The sequence below is a fragment of the Amblyraja radiata genome, chromosome 14, assembly GCF_010909765.2.
Source record: "Amblyraja radiata isolate CabotCenter1 chromosome 14, sAmbRad1.1.pri, whole genome shotgun sequence".
NCBI classification, from domain to species: domain Eukaryota; kingdom Metazoa; phylum Chordata; class Chondrichthyes; order Rajiformes; family Rajidae; genus Amblyraja; species Amblyraja radiata.
This window is the reverse complement of record NC_045969.1, coordinates 3,007,327-3,028,185: the sequence shown is the minus strand read 5'-3', so window position 1 is coordinate 3,028,185 and position 20,859 is coordinate 3,007,327. Positions and strand designations below refer to the sequence as shown.

The 20,859-nt window shown below is 47.5% G+C and overlaps 2 protein-coding genes across 7 annotated transcripts in view; both read right to left on the bottom strand.

The window, feature by feature from the left end:
• Positions 1 to 8,428, bottom strand: part of c14h21orf91 (chromosome 14 C21orf91 homolog) — a 38,500-nt gene extending 30,072 nt beyond the window's left edge. Inside the window, exon 1 of one of the 4 annotated variants that reach the window (XM_033032363.1) lies at positions 8,122 to 8,428. The gene's annotated coding sequence lies outside the window, so the exon portion shown is untranslated. Of the gene's footprint in view, positions 1 to 7,680; positions 8,099 to 8,121 lie in introns of those variants that run through there. The other 3 variants (XM_033032362.1, XM_033032365.1, XM_033032364.1) reach the window with 3 other exon arrangements.
• A 5,865-nt stretch (positions 8,429 to 14,293) lies between these two features.
• LOC116980285 (E3 ubiquitin/ISG15 ligase TRIM25-like) overlaps positions 14,294 to 20,859 on the bottom strand; it is a 58,218-nt gene continuing 51,652 nt past the window's right edge. Inside the window, exons 3-6 of one of the 3 annotated variants that reach the window (XM_033032356.1) lie at positions 19,879 to 20,109; positions 19,326 to 19,348; positions 17,675 to 17,782; positions 14,294 to 14,584 (exon numbers count right to left, since the gene is read on the bottom strand). In XM_033032356.1, the coding sequence (XP_032888247.1) occupies positions 14,392 to 14,584; positions 17,675 to 17,782; positions 19,326 to 19,348; positions 19,879 to 20,109 (555 nt within the window). In that variant the 3' untranslated portion in view covers positions 14,294 to 14,391. The remainder of the gene's footprint in view (positions 14,585 to 17,674; positions 17,783 to 19,325; positions 19,349 to 19,878; positions 20,110 to 20,859) is intronic. The other 2 variants (XM_033032358.1, XM_033032357.1) reach the window with 2 other exon arrangements.

Sequence of the window (20,859 nt, the reverse complement as noted above, 5' to 3'; positions counted from 1 at the left end):
TGCATTTATAATCCCGGCCTTCTGTAATCCTCACCCGTCATGCTGTGATAAGATGTCCTAGTTCGTTAACTGCAAAGCTACAAGCCAGCGACTTTGTAGGCCAGCTGTAAAACACAGAGTCGCTGGCAGCAGAGAACAATTAGTTTCTACGGGTTCATTAGTGGACTGAATGTTGCATTCACTGAAGGTTTTTTTTTTCAACTCAGCTTGGCGCACACGCAGTGGGTCTTTGTTCTCTGAATAATACAGAGTAGCTCCAGCACTCAAAGCCTTGGCACACTGCCAGGGGAGGCTTGTGAACAAAACCTCTGGCCTGGTCTCCCTTCCAAAGCACAGCTACCGAACGAAATCAGTGGTGCTGTGCTGGCTTATGTACACAGAGTTTCATTATCTTTTTAAAAAAGTTTAGTTTAGAGATACAGCGCGGAAACAGGCCCTTCGGCCCACCGAGTCCGCACCGACCAGCGATCCTCCCCAGGGACTAAACATGATTACAATCGAGCCGTCCACAGTGTACAGATACAGGATAAAGGGAATAATGTTTGGTGCAAGATAAAGTCCAGTAAAGTCAGATTAAAGAGAGCTCAAGGGTCTCCGATGAGGTATTTAAGAAGGAACAGCAGATGCTGGAAAATCGAAGGTACACAAAAATGCTGGAGAAACTCAGCGGGTGCAGCAGCATCTATGGAGCGAAGGAAATAGGCAATGTTTCGGGCCAAAACCCTGAAGGAAATAGGCAACGTTGCCTATTTCCTTCGCTCCATAGATGCTGCTGCACCCTCTGAGTTTCTCCAGCATTTTTGTGTATCGCCAATGAGGTAATGGCTTGGGGGGGGTGGGACGGGGGGGACTGCAGATGCTGGTTTAAACCGAAGATAGGCATAAAATGCTGGAGTAACTCAGCAGGCCAGGCAGCATTTCTGGAGAAAAGGAATAGGTGACGTTTCGGGTCGAGACCCTTCCTCAGAGAGATGGTGGGGGGGGGGGGGGGGGGGGGGGGAGGGTGATGATCACTTTCTAGTTGGTAAGTAGATGGTTCAGTTGCCTGATACCTGCAGCAGGCAGTTATGAAAGCAAATGGTATGTTAGCATTCATAGCAGAAGGATTTGAGTATAGGAGCAGGGAGGTTCTACTGCAGTTGTACAGGGTCTTGGTGAGATCACACCAGGAGTATTGCGTACAGTTTTGGTCTCCTAATCTGAAGAAAGACATTCTTGCCATTAGGGAGTACAGAGAAGGTTCACCAGACTGATTCCTGGGATGTCAGGACTTTCATATGAAGAAAGACTGGATAGACTCGGCTTGTACTCGCTAGAATTTAGAAGATTGAGGGGGGATCTTATAGAAACTTACAAAATTCTTAAGGGGTTGGACAGGCTAGATGCAGGAAGATTGTTCCCGATGTTGGGGAAGTCCAGAACAAGGGGTCACAGTTTAAGGATAAAGGGGAAATCTTTTAGGACCGAGATGAGAAAAACATTTTTCACACAGAGAGTGGTGAATCTGTGGAATTCTCTGCCACAGAAGGTAGTTGAGGCCAGTTCATTGGCTATATTTAAGAGGGAGTTAGATGTGGCCCTTGTGGCTAAAGGGATCAGGGGGTATGGAGAGAAGGGGAGCCTCACGGAAACGTACAGAATAGTGAAAGAATAGTAGTCGGGATGGAACCCGGGTCTCTGGCGCTGCAAGCGCTGTAAGGCAGCAACACTACCCGCCGCGCCACCATTTCACACGGTGTTGCTGGAGCTCAGAACACAGTGTGCAACAGAAGACAACAGTTTGTGATAGGGATCGGGCAATGGAGATTAAATAACAGCAGTCAAGGGCAGAGCAGTGTCCTATGTATCGTTCTTACGTGTAACTGTGTAGAATCTAACACTGGGATGTTGAAGTCAGCTAATTGCATCAACGATCGCAGAGAATATCTGTGTAATTAAATGAAAGGCAAGCTGCATGTGGAACCGAGAGGGTAAAGGGCCTGTCCCACGAGCATGTGACTGCATGCGGCAAGCGCGACCTAACGTGGTCGCTTGAGGCGTACGGCCTCGCGTGGCCGGTCCCACTTCGATCGCCGGAGCCGTATGGAGTTGTGCGGAGCTGGACCGGGCTCCGAAAAACTGACCGTGTTCAAAAATTCCGCGCGGCAACGGCCTGCCGGCCCGCAGCCACATTGAGGCCGTACGCAGCGTCTTGACGGGCGTACGCCTAGCGCGAACTTCCCGCGGACTTCACGTCGACATGTACGGGATCACTTTACCTCCGCGCGGCCCCCGCCTCCGGTTTGGTCGCGCTTGCCGCATGCTCGTGGGACAGGCCCTTAAGGCAGCATCTCATAGGCATACAGCAGGGAAATAGGCCCTTCAGCCCATTTCTCCCTAGATGCCCCATCTGGACGAGTCCCATTTGCCCATGTTCAGCCCATGACTCTCTAAACCTTTCCTATCCACACGTGGGTGGAAATGGGCAGATGATATTTGTAACTCAGCGGGTCAGGCATCATCTCTGGAGGGAAGGAATGGGCGACGTTTCAGGTCGGGACCCTTCTTCAGACTGAGAGTCAGGGGAGAGGAAAACGAGCGATATAGACGGTGATGTGGAAAGATATAGAATAAATTAATGGAAGAGATGCTAAAAAGTAATTATGATCAAGGAAGAAAGATACAAAATGCTGGAGTAACTCAGCGGGACAGGCAACATCTCTGGAGAAAAGGAATAGGTGACGTTTCGGGTCGAGACCCTTCTTCAGACCCCAACTGTAACTCTAATGCATGGTGTGTAGACGGGTCTCGACCCAAAACATCACCTCTTCCTTTTCTTCAGAGATGCTGCCTGACCCGCTGAGCTACTCCAGTTTTTTGTGTCTATCTTCGGTTTAAACCGGCACCTGCAGTTCCCTGCTACACAATGATAGACAATAGACAACAGGTGCAGGAGTAGGCCATTCGGCCCTTCGAGCCAGCACCGCCATTCAATGTGATCATGGCTGATCACCCACAATCAGTACCCCGTTCCTGCCTTCTCCCCATATCCCCTGACTCTGCTATCTTTAAGAGATCTGATGATAAAGGAAAAAGAGGCTATTGTTAGTTGTGGGCTTGGTGAAAACAAGTTATGGGTGGCACAGCGGTAGAGTTGCTGCCTCACAACGCCGGAGACACGGGTTCGATCCGACTACGGGTGCTGTCTGTACGGCACTTGGTCCTTAACCCTCCAGACCTGTCCTATCCATATCATGCCTTTTCTCCAGAGATGCTGTCTGACCCGCTGAGTTACTCCATCATTTTGTGTCTATCTTTGGTGTAAACCGACATCTGTAGTTCCTTCTTACATATTTGGTCTTGCACTATCTGATACCATTCACAGTACTGAGCCAAGTGTCACAAGTATTTCAATTGTCACATGTTCTGCAATGCAACAATGAAATTCTTACTTGCAACAGCACAACAGATATGGAAGCATAGTGCGTGTAGGAAAGAACTGCACATGCTGGTTTAAATCGAAGATATTCACAAAGTGCTAGAGTAACTCAGCAGGACAGGCAGCTTCTCTGGAGAGAAGGAATGCAAGCATAGTACTCTCTAAAACCCATAATAAACAACAAAACAGTTCAGTATGAAACTAACGGACACGGTGGCGCAGCGGTAGAGTTGCTGCCTCACAGCGCCAGAGACACGGGTTCGATCCTGACTACGGGTGCTGTCTGTACGGAGTTTGTACGCTCTCCCTGTGACCCCGTGGGTTTTCTCCAGGTGCTCCGGTTTCCTCCCACACTCCAAAGGCGTACAGGTTTGTTAATTGGCTTGATGTATGTATAAATTGTCTCTAGTGTGTGTACGACAGTGTTAGTGTATGGGGTGATCGATGGTCTGCGCGGACTTAGTGGGCCGAAGGGCCTGTTTCCGCACTGTGTCTCTAAAGTCGGAAGTAAAACTCTAAATAAACAGACAATAATAGTGCAAAGTCCAAAATAAATGAAGAAGGGTCTCGACCCGAAACGTCACCTATTCCTTTTCTCCAGAGATGCTGTCTGACCCACCGAGTTATTTCAGCATTTTGTGTCTATCTTCGGTTTAAACCAGCATCTGCAGTTCCTACCGACACAATAAATGCCCCCAAGTCCAAGTAATTCAGAGCCTATTTGGAGGTGGTAGTGGTAATAGGCTATTGGCAGTAGGGAAGAAGCTGTAATGTAAACCTCACAATTCACACCCAAGTGTGCGATACACACCCAATTTGTACACACAGACGACACTTGTAACCAAATCAAATGTTTACACTGATTAAGAGTCATGAGTATATAATTGTCGTATGTTCCAAAACCAGACTTCTCTAACTTCAGGTAAACCTTGCTTTCCCTCTCTCTCCATCACTCCCCCATCTTAGTTCTCCGACTATAAGTTAAATTTTACTTTTTATGCCTCATTCCAGCAACTTGAACCACCCAGGGGGTGGTAAAGACTACAAAAAGTTGTGACCACTGCCCAGCCCACCACCGGCTTGACCTCCCCACCATCGAAGGGATCTATCGTGGTCACTGCCTCAAAAAGGCAGCCAACATCATCAGAGACCCGCACCATCCTGGCCACACACTCATCTCACCACTGCCATCGGGAAGGAGGTACAGGAGCCTGAAAACTGTAGCGTCCAGGCTTAGGAACAGCTGCTTCCCCACAGCCATCAGGCTATTAAACACAGTGAATAAGCTCTGAACTGCAACAGACTATATTATTATTTCACTATATTTGTTATTTATTGAACTTTTTGTTTCCCGTTATGTACAAAGTTTACATATTCAGTTGTGCTGCAGCAAGTAAGAATTTCATTGTCCCATCTGGGATCTATGACAATAAAACACTCTTGACATGACTCATTGTCACCTTCCCCGAGCAAACAATGATCTCTTCTATAAACAATGATCTCTTAAACAAGGTACACAAAATTGCTGGGGAAACTCAGCGGGTGCAGCAGCATCTATGGAGCGAAGGAAATAGGCGACGTTTCGGGCCGAAACCCTTCTTCAGACTGATGGGGGGGGGGGGGGGGGAAGAAAGAAGGAAAAGGGGAGGAGGAGGAGGAGCCCGAGGGCGGGCGGATGGGAGGGTGGGAGGAGACAGCTAGAGGGTTAAGGAAGGGGAGGAGACAGCAAGGGCTAGCAAAATTGGGAGAATTCAATGTTAATGCCATACGGACGCAAGGTCCCCAGACGGAATATGAGGTGCTGTTCCTCCAATTTCCGCTGTTGCTCACTCTGGCAATGGAGGAGATCCAGGACAGAGAGGTCGGATTGAGAATGGGAGGGGGAGTTGAAGTGCTGAGCCACCGGGAGTTCAGGTAGGTTATTGCGGACTGAAACGAACGCCCAACCTACGCTTGGTCTTAAACAAGCATCTGCAGTCTGAAGAAGGGTTTCGGCCCGAAACGTTGCCTATCTCCTTCGCTCCATAGATGCTGCTGCACCTGCTGAGTTTCTCCAGCACTTTTGTGTACCTTTGATTTTCCAGCATCTGCAGTTCCTTCTTAAACACATAATCTGTTCTACATATTCCTTGATCTTCGTCACTCTCGTTTTCACACCTTACACTTCCATATCCCTCGTTTCCCTCTCCCCCGACTCTCAGACTGAAGAAGGGTCTCAACCCAAATCGTCACTCATTCCTTTTCTCCAGAGATGCTGCCTGACCCGCTGAGTTACTCCAGCATTTTGTGCCTGTCTTTGGTGTAAACAAGCATCTGCCGGTCATTCCTATACATTCAATATGAACCCTTGGTACACGGAACAATGACATTCTTGTTGCAGCTTAAATGCAGTACACACACATAAAAATAGTTCATAAGTGATAGGAGCAGAATTAGGCCATTCGGCCCATTGAGTCTACTCTGCCATTCAATCTCTCCCTCCTAACCCCATTCTCCTGCCTTCTCCCCATAACCCCTGACACCCGTACTAGTCAAGAATCTATGAATTTCTGCCTTAAAAATGTCCACTGACTCAGTGAGCCAAAGGACCTGTGTCCATGCTGTATCTTTAAAGAAAATTATGTCATGGAAAATGGGTGCAGGAGTAGGCCATTCGGCCCTTCGAGCCAGCACCGCCATTCAATGTGATCATGGCTGATCATCCACAATCAGTACCCCGTTCCTGCCTTCTCCCCATATACCCTGACTCCGCCATCTTTAAGAGCTCTATCTAACTCTCTCTTGAAAACATCCAGTGACTTGGTCTCCACTGCCTTCTGTGGCAGAGAATTCCACAGATTCACAACTCTCTGGGTGAAAAAGTTTTTCCTCACCTTAGTCCAAAATGGCCGAACCCTTATTCTTAAACTGTGACCCCTGGTTCTGGACTCCCCCAACATGGGAACATTTTTCCTGCATGAACTAAAGTAACCCCCAACTCTGCCTCACTACCCCCGTTCCCACCCCCCCCACCCCCCCCCCGCCCGAGACACAAGACCTAGCCTAGATTTTGGTGTCTATGTTTTTGTTTCAAACTTTAACCCACGTCTAACATGAACAAACCACAAAATCGAAGGCGCGCCAGATATAATTAAAACATTCATTTAAAGATTACACCTTTGAACAAAATTATAGGCAGCTCAACAAACCACTGAGACAATGAAAATTCCCCAGTCGGGGTGGGCTGTCTGTGAAGAAGTTGTACAACTCAAATATGAAAACAATCCTTCCACTGATGACCAGCGATCCCCGCACACTAACACTAACCCTACACACACACTAACACTAACCCTACACACACACACACACTGGGGACAATTTACATTTATACCAAGCCATTTAGCCTACAAACCTGTTTGACATCTGAGTGTGGGAAGAAACCACAGATCTTGGAGAAAATCCATGTAGGTCACGGGGAGAACGCACAAACTCAGTACAGACAGCGCCCATTGTCAGGATCGAACCCGGGTCTCTGGCGCTGTGAGGCAGCAACTCTACCGCTGCGCCACCGTGCTGCCCCCCTGCAGTATTTTGTGTCGATCTTCATGTTAAACCATGATCATTGAGGTGAGCAGATCATTCTCTCAACTTCCCCGATCTCTCAAACAATTATCTATGTCTTCTTCAAATACTCCTTCCTAAAGGAACGTCCTTTCATTCTGAGGCTGTGACCTCTAGTCCTAGGCTCTCCCACTAGTGGAAGCATCCTCTCCACATCCACTCTATCCAGGCCTTTCATACAATTATCTATATATTTTTCAAATACTCCACTGATCCAGCCTTCACCTCCCTCCAGGGTAGAGAATTCCAGGCATTCACCAAGCCAACACACTGACACGCTGCCTCACAACGCCAGGGACTCGGGTTCGATCCCGACCTCGGGTGCTGTCTGTGGGCAGAGTTTGCACGTTCTTCCTGTGACCGCGTGGGTTTCCTCCGGGTGCTCCGGTTTTGTAAATGCTGTGATAGTACTGGTCTCTAACCTCCTTTGACCATTCCAATACTCCAGGGAGGGAGGCAGGTAGGTAGGGAGAGGGGAGGGAGTGAGAGAGGGGTGAAAAGGTGGGAGAGGAGGGAAAGGGTGGGAGAGAGGAGAGAGGGAAGGGAGAGGGTGGGGGGGGGGGAGGGAGACGGGGAGAGGGAGGCAAGTAGATGGAGGTGGGGGGGGGGGCAGGTGGGAAGGGAAGGAGGCAGGGAGGGGGGGCTCATACAATTCTACTTACCCTGCTGAGCCAGCTCGGGCCACACTGGGCACCTTTCCCCCGCTGGGACCCAGTAGAACTCCTTCTCCACAATCACGGTGGGTGCTCACACACAGCTCCTGATCCCACTGTACCCGATCATACGCCGTCTCCCCTCTGCTTGTTATCCCCCTCTCTCGCTCCAACTCCTCTGCTGTGATCTCACTGCATTTATCCTCTCTGGCTCCCACTTACCCCTCTCCACACTGTATCCAATTAGTTGCTCTGGCTGTATCCCTCCTGCTGCACTGTATCCCCCCACCCCCAGTTTACACTGTATCCCTGGTCACACTGTCCTCTGTTACACTGTAGCCCCCCCTGCTTACACGGTCTCACTGCATCCAGTGCCCACACTGTACCGCCTGTCCCCCTGCTTACACTGTTATGTATCCCTCTGGTTACACTGCCCTCGATACACCGTACCCCTGTTACACCGTACCCTGGTTCCACTGTATCCCCGTTACACTGTATCCCCGTTACACGGTATCGGGGTTCCACTGGATACACTGTATCCCGGTTCCACTGTATCGGGGTTACACTGGATACACTGTATCCCCGTTCCACTGTATCGGGGTTCCACTGGATACACTGTATCCCCGTTCCACTGTATCGGGGTTCCACTGGATACACTGTATCCCCGTTACACGGTATCGGGGTTCCACTGGATACACTGTATCCAGTAGCGAGCGAGCGGCCTCCTCTCCGCTACTCCGCGTTCCACAACAACCCCACTCTCCAGCATGGGGGGGGGGGGGGGGGAGGAGGCAGAGAGAGAGGGTGGGGGGTAAATAACAATAGACAAACACAAATACCCACTGCACAACACCAGGACACCTCCTGCCCACCGCACACTCTAACAATAGGCACATCTGCAGCTTCACCGCTGCACATCTGAATGTAAAAGCTGCATTTTGATGAGAAATACAATCGCAAACAAACATGTCTTCCCCCCCTCGCAGAGTTTACCGAATGGTCGCTTCCACCCTGCCCTGGAGCATTCCACGTGTCCCACACAAGGGGGGGGGGGAGAGCAGAGGGGGATCCCCCCACTTAATTGCCGCTTAATTGACTCTGTGAGGTGCAGTTGTGTTTCTGCAGGGATGATAAGCAATAGATATTATCCCTGATGCCGGAGCGGGATTATTTACGGGTCTCTGGGGGTTATTAGGAAAGACTTTGCTAACTTTCACCCCTCCCTCCCCCAGCTCAGTGCTGAGAGACAGCGCCTCACTCTCCCCCCCTGCCGGCGAGCGGCTGCAGCGCAGTCTCCTGCCCCCTGCCGTCGAGTGGCGGCGCTGCAGCTCCCAGCCATTAACCTCAGAGGAACCTCAAGTCGAGTGTTTTATTGTCAAATGTCCCAGCCAGACAGAACAATGAAACCTTTACTTGCAGCAGCACAACATAATATGTGAACATAGTACTCTGTAAACAATATAATAAACGAGAAAAAGTACTATATATATACTATAGTACTGTTTTTATCAGTCTGAAGATGTCTCTCGACCCAAAACGTCACCCAATCCTTTTCTCCAGAGATGCTGCCTGACCTGCTGAGTTACTCCAGCTTTTTGTGTCTACCTTAGTATATATAGTACAATGTTGTACAATGTATAAATACACACACAAATATATGTGTAGGAGCTGCAGATGCTGGTTTACACCCAAGATAGACACAAAATGCTGGAGTAACTCAGCAGGGACAGGCAGCATCTCTGGAGAGAAGAAATGGGGTCAAGACCCTTCTTTGAAAAATTAAGGCCTGTTGCTCATCTGTGGGATCAAGGATAAGTAGGAGGAGGTGTCCGAGAGAAATAAAAAAAAATAATATATCATAACTGAGAGATATATGTGTACGAAGGAACTGCAGATGCAGGTTTAAATTGAAGGTAGACACAAAATGCTGAAATAACTCAGCGGGACAGGCAGCATCTCTGGAGATGACGTTTGTGTGTGTGTGTGTTTGTATGTAAATATATGTGTGTGTGTAGGAAGGAACTGCAGATGTTGGTTTACACCGAAGATAGACACAAAATGCTGGAGTAACTCAGCGAGCCTGGCGGTGTGAAATGATGGTACACAAAATTGCTGGAGGAACTCAGCGGGTGCAGCAGCATCTATGGAGCGAAGGAAATAGGCGACGTTTCGGGCCGAAACCCTTCTTCAGGCGTTGGTTCAGAAATGATGGCTTGGTGCTCATCTGTGGGGTCATAGACCAGCAATGAGTCAGAGGAGGTGTGTGTGTGTGTGTATAGATGTGTAATATATATATATATACTTTGATAAGGTGCCACACGTGAGGCTGCTAAGGAAGATGAGAGCCCACGGTATCAAGTCAAGTCACTTTTATTTATATAGCACATTTAAAAAACAACCCTCATTGGCCAAAGTGCTTTACATTGGTATAAGAATAGTATAACAAACAACAGTGGTTCATAGATTAAATACAAACATCACTACATACAAATAGCCCTCGCTCAGAGGACGTCAAGAAAGGCTTGGGAGTACAGATGAGTTTTAGTCTCAACTTATAGACCAGCGGGTAAGGTTAAGCAGATTTGATCAAAAGACAGATACTAGCATGGGTAGCAGGTTGGCTGGATGGCAAAAGACAAAGAGTGGCAATAAAGGGGGCTTTTACTGGTTGGCTGCCAGTGACTAGCGGAGTTCCGCAGGGCTCGGTGTCATGGCCGCTACTCCTCACGTTGTATATTAATCATTTGGACGAGGGGATTGAAGGCTTTGTGGCCAAGTTTGCAGATGATATGAAAATAGGTGGAGGGGCGGGTAGTGTAGAGAAAGCAGGGATTCTACAGAACGACTTGGACAGGTTGGGCAGAGAAGTGTCAGATGGAATATAGTGTAACAAAGTGTGGAGTCATGCATGTTGGTAGTAGGAATCTCTGGAACTCCCTGCCACAGAGGGTAGTCGAGGCCAGTTCATTAGCTATATTTAAGAGGGAGTTAGATGTGGCCCTTGTGGCTAAGGGGATCAGAGGGTATGGAGAGAAGGCAGGTACGGGATACTGAGTTGGATGATCAGCCATGATCATATTGAATGGCGGTGCAGGCTCGAAGGGCCGAATGGCCTACTCCTGCACCTAATTTCTATGTTTCTATGTTTCTAGGAATAAAGGTGTGGACTATTTTCTAAATGTGATGAGAATTCAGAAATCGGAGGTGCAAAGGGGCTTGGGAGTGCTGGTGCAGGATTCCCAACATGTTAATCTGCAAGTTGAATCATTAGTAAAGAAAGTGCTAATACTAGCATTTATTTCAAGAGGGCTTGTTACAAAAACAGGGGTGTAATGCTGAGGCTCTGAAAGGTGCTGGTCAGGCCACATTTGGAATATTGTGAGCAATTTTGGACACCAAATCTGTGCTGGCTCTGGAGAGGGTCCAGAGGTTTACAAGAATGATCCAAGGAATGAGTAGGTTAAGCTATGATGAGCGTTTGTTGGCGCTGGGCCTGTACTCACTGGAGTTTAGAAGAATGAGGGGGGACCTCATTGAAACACACAGAATGATGATCTTTCACTGTGTCGCATCTCCGTACCCCCCCTCCCCCCTCCCTTTCGACCTACAACGTGGAGTGGTGCGGCCTTTCCTGGAGACCGGCCCGGAGCTTCAAGCAGCGGGTGCGGCGCGGATTTTAACAACGGGAGCTGCGATCCTTTGCCGAGGGTCGCCAGCGGAGCTCCGACCGCGGGGTCTGTGGACTTTAACACCGTGAAACCCGCAGTCTCCGGTTAGAAGCGGCCGACTCGGGAGCTCCATGCCGCGGAGTGTTCCGATCCGTTCCGACGCCGGAGTTTCCATCATCCCGATGGGATAGCTTGAATGTCGGACCGTCGGCAGCGGCAAGTGCGGAGGGTTCACAAGCCCCGACCACCACGGGTGAACAAAGGAGGAAGATGCCTGAACATCACAGTGAGGAAGGGTTTCGGCCCGAAACGTCGCCTATTTGCTTCGCTCCATAGATGCTGCTGCACCCGCTGAGTTTCTCCAGCATTTTGTGTACCTTCGATCTTCCAGCATCTGCAGTTCCTTCTTGAACACATCACAGTGAGGAATGTGGATTCCACTGTGGAGGATGTTTATGTTACATTTTATTTTATGTGACTGTGCTTTTCACTTAGTGTGGCTGTATGGTAACTCAAATATCACTGTATTTTAGTTGGTTAAGTGACAATAAACGCAAACTTGAACCATCCAGTTACACTAATCTTACATTAGTTACATTTTATTCTCCCCACATTCTCATCAACCCCCCCCAAAGTTCTGTCGCTCACTTGGGGCAGTTTACAGAGGGCTGATTAACCTCCAAAACCGCACGTTTTTGGGATGTGGGAGGAAACCAGAGCACCATTTAAGACTATTCCAACGTTGAAGAAACAGTTAGACAGGTACAGTACATGGATCATACAGGTTTGGAGGGATGTGGACCAAATGCAGGCAGATTGGACGGTGTGGGCAAGTTGGGCCAAAGGGCCTGTTTCCACGCTGTATCACTCTATGACACTATGGTGCCCACATGAAAAGCCAGATGGCCACAGGAAGAATGAGCAAACTCCACACAGATAACTCCAAGCAGTTAAAATTATCATTATTTATTTGGCCGTCAATGAGACAATTGGCAGCATTTAACTCAGATACAGGGAGCATTAATGGAATCTCCAACAGCTTGCATAGATAATAATCATCATATTCATACTTTATTAGCCAAGTGTGTTTTGCAACATACGAGGAATTTCATTTGCCATGCAGTCATACCAATAAAAAGCATCAGAACACACAAAATACATTTTAACATAAACAGCCACCACAGTGACTCCTCCAAGGTAGACAAAACTGCTGGAGAAACTCAGCGGGTGTGGCAGCATCTATGGAGCGAAGGAAATAGGCGACTTTTCGGGCCAAAACCCTTCTTCAGACCCGGGTTTCATTGCCTATTTCCTTCGCTCCATAGATACTGCCGCACCCGCTGAGTTTCTCCAGCAATTTTGTCTACCTTCGATTTTCCAGCATCTGCAGTTCCTTCTTGAACAGCGACTCCTCCACATTCCTCATTGTGATGGAAGGCGAAAAAAAGTTCAATCTCTTCTCTTCTTTGTTCTCCCTGATGTAAAATCAGTCCCCCTTTTCTGCTTTCTCCCCATATCTCTTGATTCCATTAGCCCTAAGAGCTAAATCTAACTCCCTCTTGAATACATCCAGTGAATTGGCCTCCACTACCTTCTGTGGCAGAGAATTCCAGATTCACAACTCTCTGGGTGAAAAAGTTTTTCCTCGTCTCAGTCCTAAATGGCCGACCCTTTATTTGTAAACTGTGACCCCTGGTTCTGGGCGCCCCCAACATGGGGAACATTTTTCCTGCATCTAGCCTGTCCAATCCCTTAAGAATTATATATGTTTCTATAAGATCACTGCTCATCCTTCTAAATTCCAAGGATTCTAAATAATCACAGTCCAGTCTCACCCTGGTCACCCTCTCTTCTGCCCTCTCCCATTGGGCAAGAGGTACAGTACATAAATGTGAAAACACACACTTCCAGATTCAGGGACAGTTTCTTCCCAGCTGTTATCAGGCAACTGAACCATCCTACCACAACCAGAGCAGTGCTGAACTACCATCTACCTTATTGGTGACAATCGGACTATCCTTGATCGGACTTCGTTGGCTTGATCTTGCACTAAACGTTATATCCTTATCATGTATGTACAGTATGAAGAGTAAATGGATCAACTGTAATCATGTATTGTATTTCCGCTGACTGGTTAGCACGCAACAAAAGCTTTCCACTGTACCTCGGTACACGTGACAATAAACTAAACTGAACTCATTGTCCAAGAGTAGCAAAAGGTTAATGAACGGAGAGGGGGGGGGGCAAGGGGGACATGTTCTCTCCGTGACTAAACTAAACAAAACTATCTCTAAACTAAACTAAATATGTAAGTTTAGACATTCTGGATTGCTGGAGTAACTCAGCGGGTCAGGCAGCATCTGTGGAGAACATGGATAGGTGACGTTTCACAGAGTGCTGGAGTAACTCAGCGGGTCAGGCAGCATCTGTGGAGAACATGGATAGGTGACGTTTCACAGAGTACTGGAGTAACTCAGCGGGTCAGGCAGCATCTGTGGAGAACATGGATAGGTGACGTTTCACAGAGTGCTGGAGTAACTCAGCGGGTCAGGCAGAATCTCTGGAGAACATGGATTGGTGACGTTTCACAGAGTGCTGGAATAACTCAGCGGGTCAGGCAGCATCTCTGGAGAACATGGATAGGTGGCGTTTCTGGTCGGGACCCTTCTTCAGACTGACTGTGGTGGGGGTGGGTGGGAGGGAAAGCTGGAAGAGAGGGGCAGGACAAAGCCTGGTGAGCGATAGGTGGAGACTGACTGTGTTTGTATGTGTGTGTGAATCTGTGCTTTGTGTGTGAGTGCAAACATGTCTCTGTGTGTCTGTGTGTGTGAGTGCACACGTGTGCGCACCTGTATATGTGTGAGGTTGAGACACAAGAAGTCGCCTATCCATGTTCTCCAGAGTTGCTGCCGAGTTACACCAGCACTCTGTGTCTTTTTTTTTCTCTTTCTCTCTCTCTCTTCACTCGGCTGGTAAGATTTGTACAGCAAACCTGAACTACTCCCTGACAGAAGCTGTAATATTCCACACGCAAAGGCAGACGAGGCACCATTCATTGTATCGGGAAACTCAGTCTGTCCCATGCAGAGACAAATGGTTGCACTTGTAACTGGTGAAACTGACGGGATTTTGAAGCGATAGTTTCCAGGATGCTTCTTTGGTACTTTTGATATTTGTTCATCTTCATATCGAAAGAAGCCGTGATGGTGGACAGGTCCACGCGGGTATCCTGAGACGTAGTGTTTCTATAATGAAAGAGTGAAGAGCGGTTTTATTCATTTAGAATCTCCAAATAATTACAATTTTGGTTGGCACAATGGTGCAGCGGTAGAGTTGCTGCCTTACAGCGCCAGAGATCCCGACTACGGGTGCTGTCTGTACGGAGTTTGTACGTTCTCCCCGTGACTGCATGGGTTTTCTTGGGTGCTCCGGTTTCCTCCCACACTCCAAAGACATTCAGGTTTATAGGTTAATTGGCTTGGCATAAATGTAAAATTGTCTCTAGTGTGTGTAGCATAGAAACATAGACAATAGGTGCAGGAGTAGGGCATTTGGCCCTTCGAGCCAGCACCGTCATTCAATATGATCATGGCTGATCATCCAAAATCAGTACCCCGTTCCTGCTTTCTCCCCATATCCCTTAATTCCGTTAGCCCTAAGAACTAAATCTAACTCTCTCTTGGAAACATCCACTGAATTGGCCTCCACTGCCGAGAATTCCAGAGATTCACAACTCTCTGGGTGAAAAAGGTTTTCCTCATCTCAGTCCTAAATGGCCTTTCCCTTATTCTCAAACTGTGACTTTTGGTTCTGATTAGTGTTAATGTGCGGGGATCGCTGGTCGGTGCGGACTCGATCGCCTGAAGAGCCATGTTTCTGCACTATATCTCTAAACTAAACTAAACTACAAATGATTAATGCTACTCTGCTGCTATCTATATTGTTTTTCTGGTGACTGTGGAGATTTCCCGGGGCCAATCTTCATTAGTTCACAAGTTCTAGGAGCAGAATTAGGCCAGTTGGCCTATCAAGTCTACTACACCATTTAATCATGGCTGATCTATCTCTCCCACTAGTGGAAACATCCTCTCAAACAGGTCAAAAACCTTGGCGTGATATATGACTCAGCACTGAAATTTGACAAACAAGTCAATGCCGTGGTAAAAGCTAGCTTCTTTCAGCTTCGGACGATAGCTAAAATAAAACAATTCCTCCAGTTTGATGAGCCCGAAAAGATCATCCACACATTTATCTCCTCCCGCCTAGATTACTGCAACTCCCTTTACACTGGCATCAGCCAAACATCCCTGTCCCGCCTGCAACTAGTCCAAAACGCTGCAGCGAGACTCCTGACGGGCACCCGAAAAAGGGACACCACCCCGATCCTGGCCTCTCTCCACTGGCTCCCTGTGCGGTTCCAAATACATTTCAAGATCCTCCTCTTTGTCTACAAAGCCCTCAAAGGGCTTGCACCCACCTAAATTAAAAGTCTTCTCACCCACCACACCACCTCCAGGTCCCTCAGATCGGCCGACTTGGGGTTGCTGAATGTCCCACGGTCTAGGCACAAGCGGTTGCAGCTTCTAGACTGTGGAACAGCATCCCCCTCAAAACTGCCCCCTCCATCGAGTCTAGACTAAAAACATATCTGTTCTCCCAAGCCTTTCCTGACGTCCTCTGAGCGAGGGCTAAGAAAAGCTTCTTTAGGTATGTGAAGAGGAAACAAAGTTAGACCCTTGAAGAGTGAAAAGGGAAAAAATTCCGGAAGATTAGTCAAGCATGATTTCCCCTTCGTACATCCATGCTGACTCGAACCGATCCTGCTATCCAAATGCGCCATTATTACTTCTTTAATTATTGACTCCAGCATCTTCCCCACCACCGATGTCAGGCTAACTGGTCTATAATTTCCTGCTTTCCCTCTCCCTCCTTTCTTGAAAAGTGGGATAACACGAGCCACCCTCCAATCCCCATTTACTGATCCTGAATCTATAGAACATAGGAAAATGATCACCAATGTGTCCAGGATTTCTAGAGCCACCTCCTTGAGTACCCCGGGATGCAGACCATCAGGCCCTGGGGATTTATCAGTCTTCAGTCCCATCAGTCTACCCAACACCATTTCCTGACTAATATGAATTTCCTTCAGTTCCTCCATCACCCCAGACCCTCTGGCCACTTGTACATTGTCTCCTAGGAGATAGTTTGTGTCTTCCTTAGTGAAGACAGATCCAAAGTACCTGTTCAACTCGTCTGCCATTTCCTTGTTCCCCATAATAAATTCACCTGTTTCTGTCTTCAAGGGACCCACGTTTGTCTTAACTAATTTTTTCCTCTTCACATACCTAACAAAGCTTTTACTATCCTCCTTTATATTCTTGGCTAGCTTACCTTCATACTTCATCTTTTCTCCCGCATTGCCTTTTTAATTACCTTCTGTTGATCTTTAAACATTGCCCAATCCTCTGGCTTCCCACTCATCTTTGCTATGTTATACTTCTTCTCTTTCATTGTTATACTGTCCCTGACTTCCCTTGTCAGCCACGGTGGCCTTTTGCTCCCCTTAGAATCTTTCTTCCTCTTTGGAATGAAATGATCCTGCACCTTTTGTATTATTCCCAGAAATACCTGCCATTGTTGTTCCACCATCATCCCTGCTGGGGTTCCTTTCCAGTCAACTTTGGCCAGCCCCTCCCTCATGCCTCCATAGTCCGAATAGAGAAAAACATTTTTCACACAGAGAGTGGTGAATCTGTGGAATTCTCTGCCACAGAAGGTAGTTGAGGCCAGTTCATTGGCTAGATTTAAGAGGGAGTTAGATGTGGCCCTTGTGGCTAAAGGGATCAGGGGGTATGGAGAGAAGGCAGGTATGGGATACTGAGTTGGATGATCAGCCATGATCATATTGAATGGCGGTGCAGGCTCGAAGGGCCGAATGGCCTACTCCTGCACCTATTTTCTATGTTTCTATGTCCCCTTTGTTCAACTGTAAAACTGACACTTCTGATTTTACCTTCCTCTCAAATTGCAGAATAAAACATCATATTATGGTAACTAACTCCTAATGGTTCCTTTACCTTGAGTTCCCTTATCAAATCCGGTTCATTACACAACACTAAATCCAGAATTGCCTGCTCGTGGAGCGAGTACTCGGAGTCAAGGCCCTTGAGGTCGGAGACTGTGGGGACTGAGGTGGACAGAGAGTGACCCGGCATGGGGAGGCCGCTGAGAGAACAAATGAGGACCTGTAACGAAGAGGGAATGAGTACCTCTTTGTAACTTAGTGGCAACTCTTTTACGGACTTTGTATGCAAAAACAAAGAATTTCACTGTACCTATGTGCTTGTGACAATAAAATATAGTCGTCATCAACATAGTCAACGTATTGACCTCGATTCACAGTGCCATATTGAAAAACTCTGTTGTACGCATAGATGTTGGACCTAAAGTAATACAAAATGGTGAAAAGAGTTAGTTAGAATAAATATGAAAACTTTCACAGACAGTGGGTTACAGAAATCATAGTTTTTAACTCACTGTAAACTCTTCATCACATTAATTTTTAATTTCTGACTCAGTTATCAACCTTGCTGCTAAAATTTAATTAGAGAGAGAGAGAGAGCAGAGAAGATTTACGAGAATGTTGTCAGGACTTGAGGGCCTGTGATACAGGGGGAGGTTGAGCAGGCTAGGACTTTATTCACAGGTTCATAAGTTATAGCAGAAATAGGCCATTCGGCCCATCAAGTCTACTCTGCCATTCAATCATGGCTGATCCATCTCTCCCTCCTAACCCCATTCTCCTGCCTTCTCCCCATAACCCCTGACACCCGTACTAATAAGGAAGACATTCCTTGGAGCATGGGAGGATGAGGGATGATCTTCTACCGGTGTATAAATTCACGAGGGGAATAGATAGGGTGAATGATCAGAGTCTTTAATCCAGGTAGAGAAATCAGAAACTAGAGGACAGAGGTTTAAGGTCAGAGAGGTAACGTTTTCACACAGGGTGGGTGTAGTGGACTATAATTTATGAACTTAAACATATTTAGATTTGTATAAATTGTATGAATATTGACTTCTCTAACTTCAAATAAACCTTGCTTTCCTTCTCTCTCCATCCCTCCCTCCCTCTCCCAGCCTCTGACCAGTCTGAGTGTCTCCCTTATTATATTTTGTCTGTTTGTTATGTTGTCAGCTTCCCCGAGCTAACAATGTTCTATTCTACATTTTCCTTGATGCTTATATCTTTTGATCTCTCGTTTTGACACCTTTCCATTCTTTATCTTTGTGTCTCCCTCCCCAGACTCTGTCTGAAGTAGGGTCTCGACTCAAAACATCACCCATTCCTTCTATCCAGAGATGTTGCCTGTCCCACTGAGTTACTCCAACATTTTGTGTAACATAGTTTTCAACTTCCCTTTTAATCCTTTAACTAATGATTTTTTGTCCCCTTGTTATAAACCCTTTAGATTAGGGAGGGTTTCAGCCTGTTTGGGGAGCATAGTAGTGCAGCTTGTAGAGCTGCTGCCTCACAGCATCAGAGACCCAGGTTTGATCCTGATCTCGGGTCAAGAGACTGTGTGGAGTTTGCTCATTCTCCCTGTGACCGCGTGGGTTTCCTCTGGGTGCTCCGGTCTCCTCACGCATCCCAAAGACGCGCGCGTTTGTAGGTTATTTGGCTTCTGAAATTTGCCTCTAGTGTGTAGGGAGTGGATGAAAAAATGGGATGACATAGAACTAGTGTGAATGGGTCACCAAGTCCATGCCGACTGTCAATCACCCCGTCCATACTAGTTTGAACCCGGGTCTCTGGCGCTGTAAGGCAGCATCTCTACAGCTGCGCCACCGTAACCCCCTTCTGTCAAGGAGGTTAGCAATGTTACCAACAGGATTCCATGCTTCAACCAGTTTCCTTCCATGACTTCCTTTCCCTCTTAATGTATATTCCCAAATGGAACCAAGTCTTGTTCACTTAGGACTTACCTCTCAAGGAGCTGCTTCACGTCCTGCCAAAAGTGAAAAAAAACAGTCAATACATATTTAAATAAATACTAGACCAACTGCAGACCCCCCAACGCACCCGTTCCCTAACCGTAGCGCGCATGGGAGGCATGGTCCTCCAACTCAAGCTGTTCCTGAACGTCAGATTCCAGCACTCCCCTTGCCTTCCTCAGCAGTGATCTTTAAAAAAAAATTCCAATAACACTTGCCCTTGTGGCCTTTATATAAGATCTGATACATGGGCAGGCACGGGTTATTGATTGGGGACGATCAACCATGATCACAATGAATGGGCTGAATGGCCTCCTCCTGTACCTATTTTCTATGTTTCTATACAAAGTTTGGAATTGAGACTTTAGAGATACAGCGTGGAAACAGGCCCTTCAGCCCACCGAGTTCGCGCCGACCCGCGATCCCCATGCATTAACACTATCCTACCCTAGGAAGAATTTATATTTATACCAAGCCAATTAATCTACAAACCTTTACCCATTTGTAATGTGGGGGGAATATACTGCAGTGGCTGGACCAGTACCTGAATAAAGGAGAGAGCATCCTTCTGGTGTTGGTCTTGGAATTCCTTGTCTATTAGTTGAAGGTTGGCCATCTTTTCTACCAACGAGTTGGATTCGCTCTTGATGCAGGAAAGCACTCGGTGTTGCTCATTATCGATCATCTTCAGTACCTTCTTCTCATCTTCTGCCAATTGCTTCCGCCATCTGGTGAAATCAGTCGACAGTTCTTTCTTCATTTCCTTGATGTGCCTCTGAAAATTCAACCAACACAAACTTTTTAGTTTAGTTAAGTTTAGTTTAGAGATACAGCGCAGAAACAGCCCCTTCGGCCCACCGAGTCCGCACCGACCAGCAATCCCCGCACACTAACACTACCCAAACACACACTAGGCACAATGTACATTTATACCAAGGCAAATGACCTACAAACCTGTACGTCTTTGCAGTGTGGGAGTAAACGGTGCACCCGGAGAAAACCCACAGTCACAGGGAGAATGTCCAAACTCCGTACAAACAGCACCCCTTGTCAGGAATGAACTGGTGCTGTAAGGCAGCATCTGCTGCGCTATCGTGCCGCCCCATATTGACGCTGCGAGTTCTTTTAAGGTCACTTTCCAGACAAAAAAGAGACTGCATGGTGGCGCAGCGGTAGAGTTGCTGCCCATACTATCCTATGGCGCCGGAGACCCTGGGTCGATCCCGACTATGGGTGCTGTCTGTTCGGAGTTTCTACGTTCCCCCCGTGACCTGTGTGGCTTTTCGCCGAGATCTTCGGTTTCGTCCTACATTCCAAAGACGTACACATTTGTAGGTTAGTTGGCTTGGTGGATTGGGGATTGTGGAAATGAATTGTACACCTCCATGATCATGGTTCAACACGGAGATAGACACAAAATGCTGATGTAACTCAGCGGGTCAGACAGCAAAGATAGACACAAAATGCTGATGTCAGTGGGACAGGCAGCACCTCTGGAGAGAAGGAATGGTCGAGACCCTTCTTC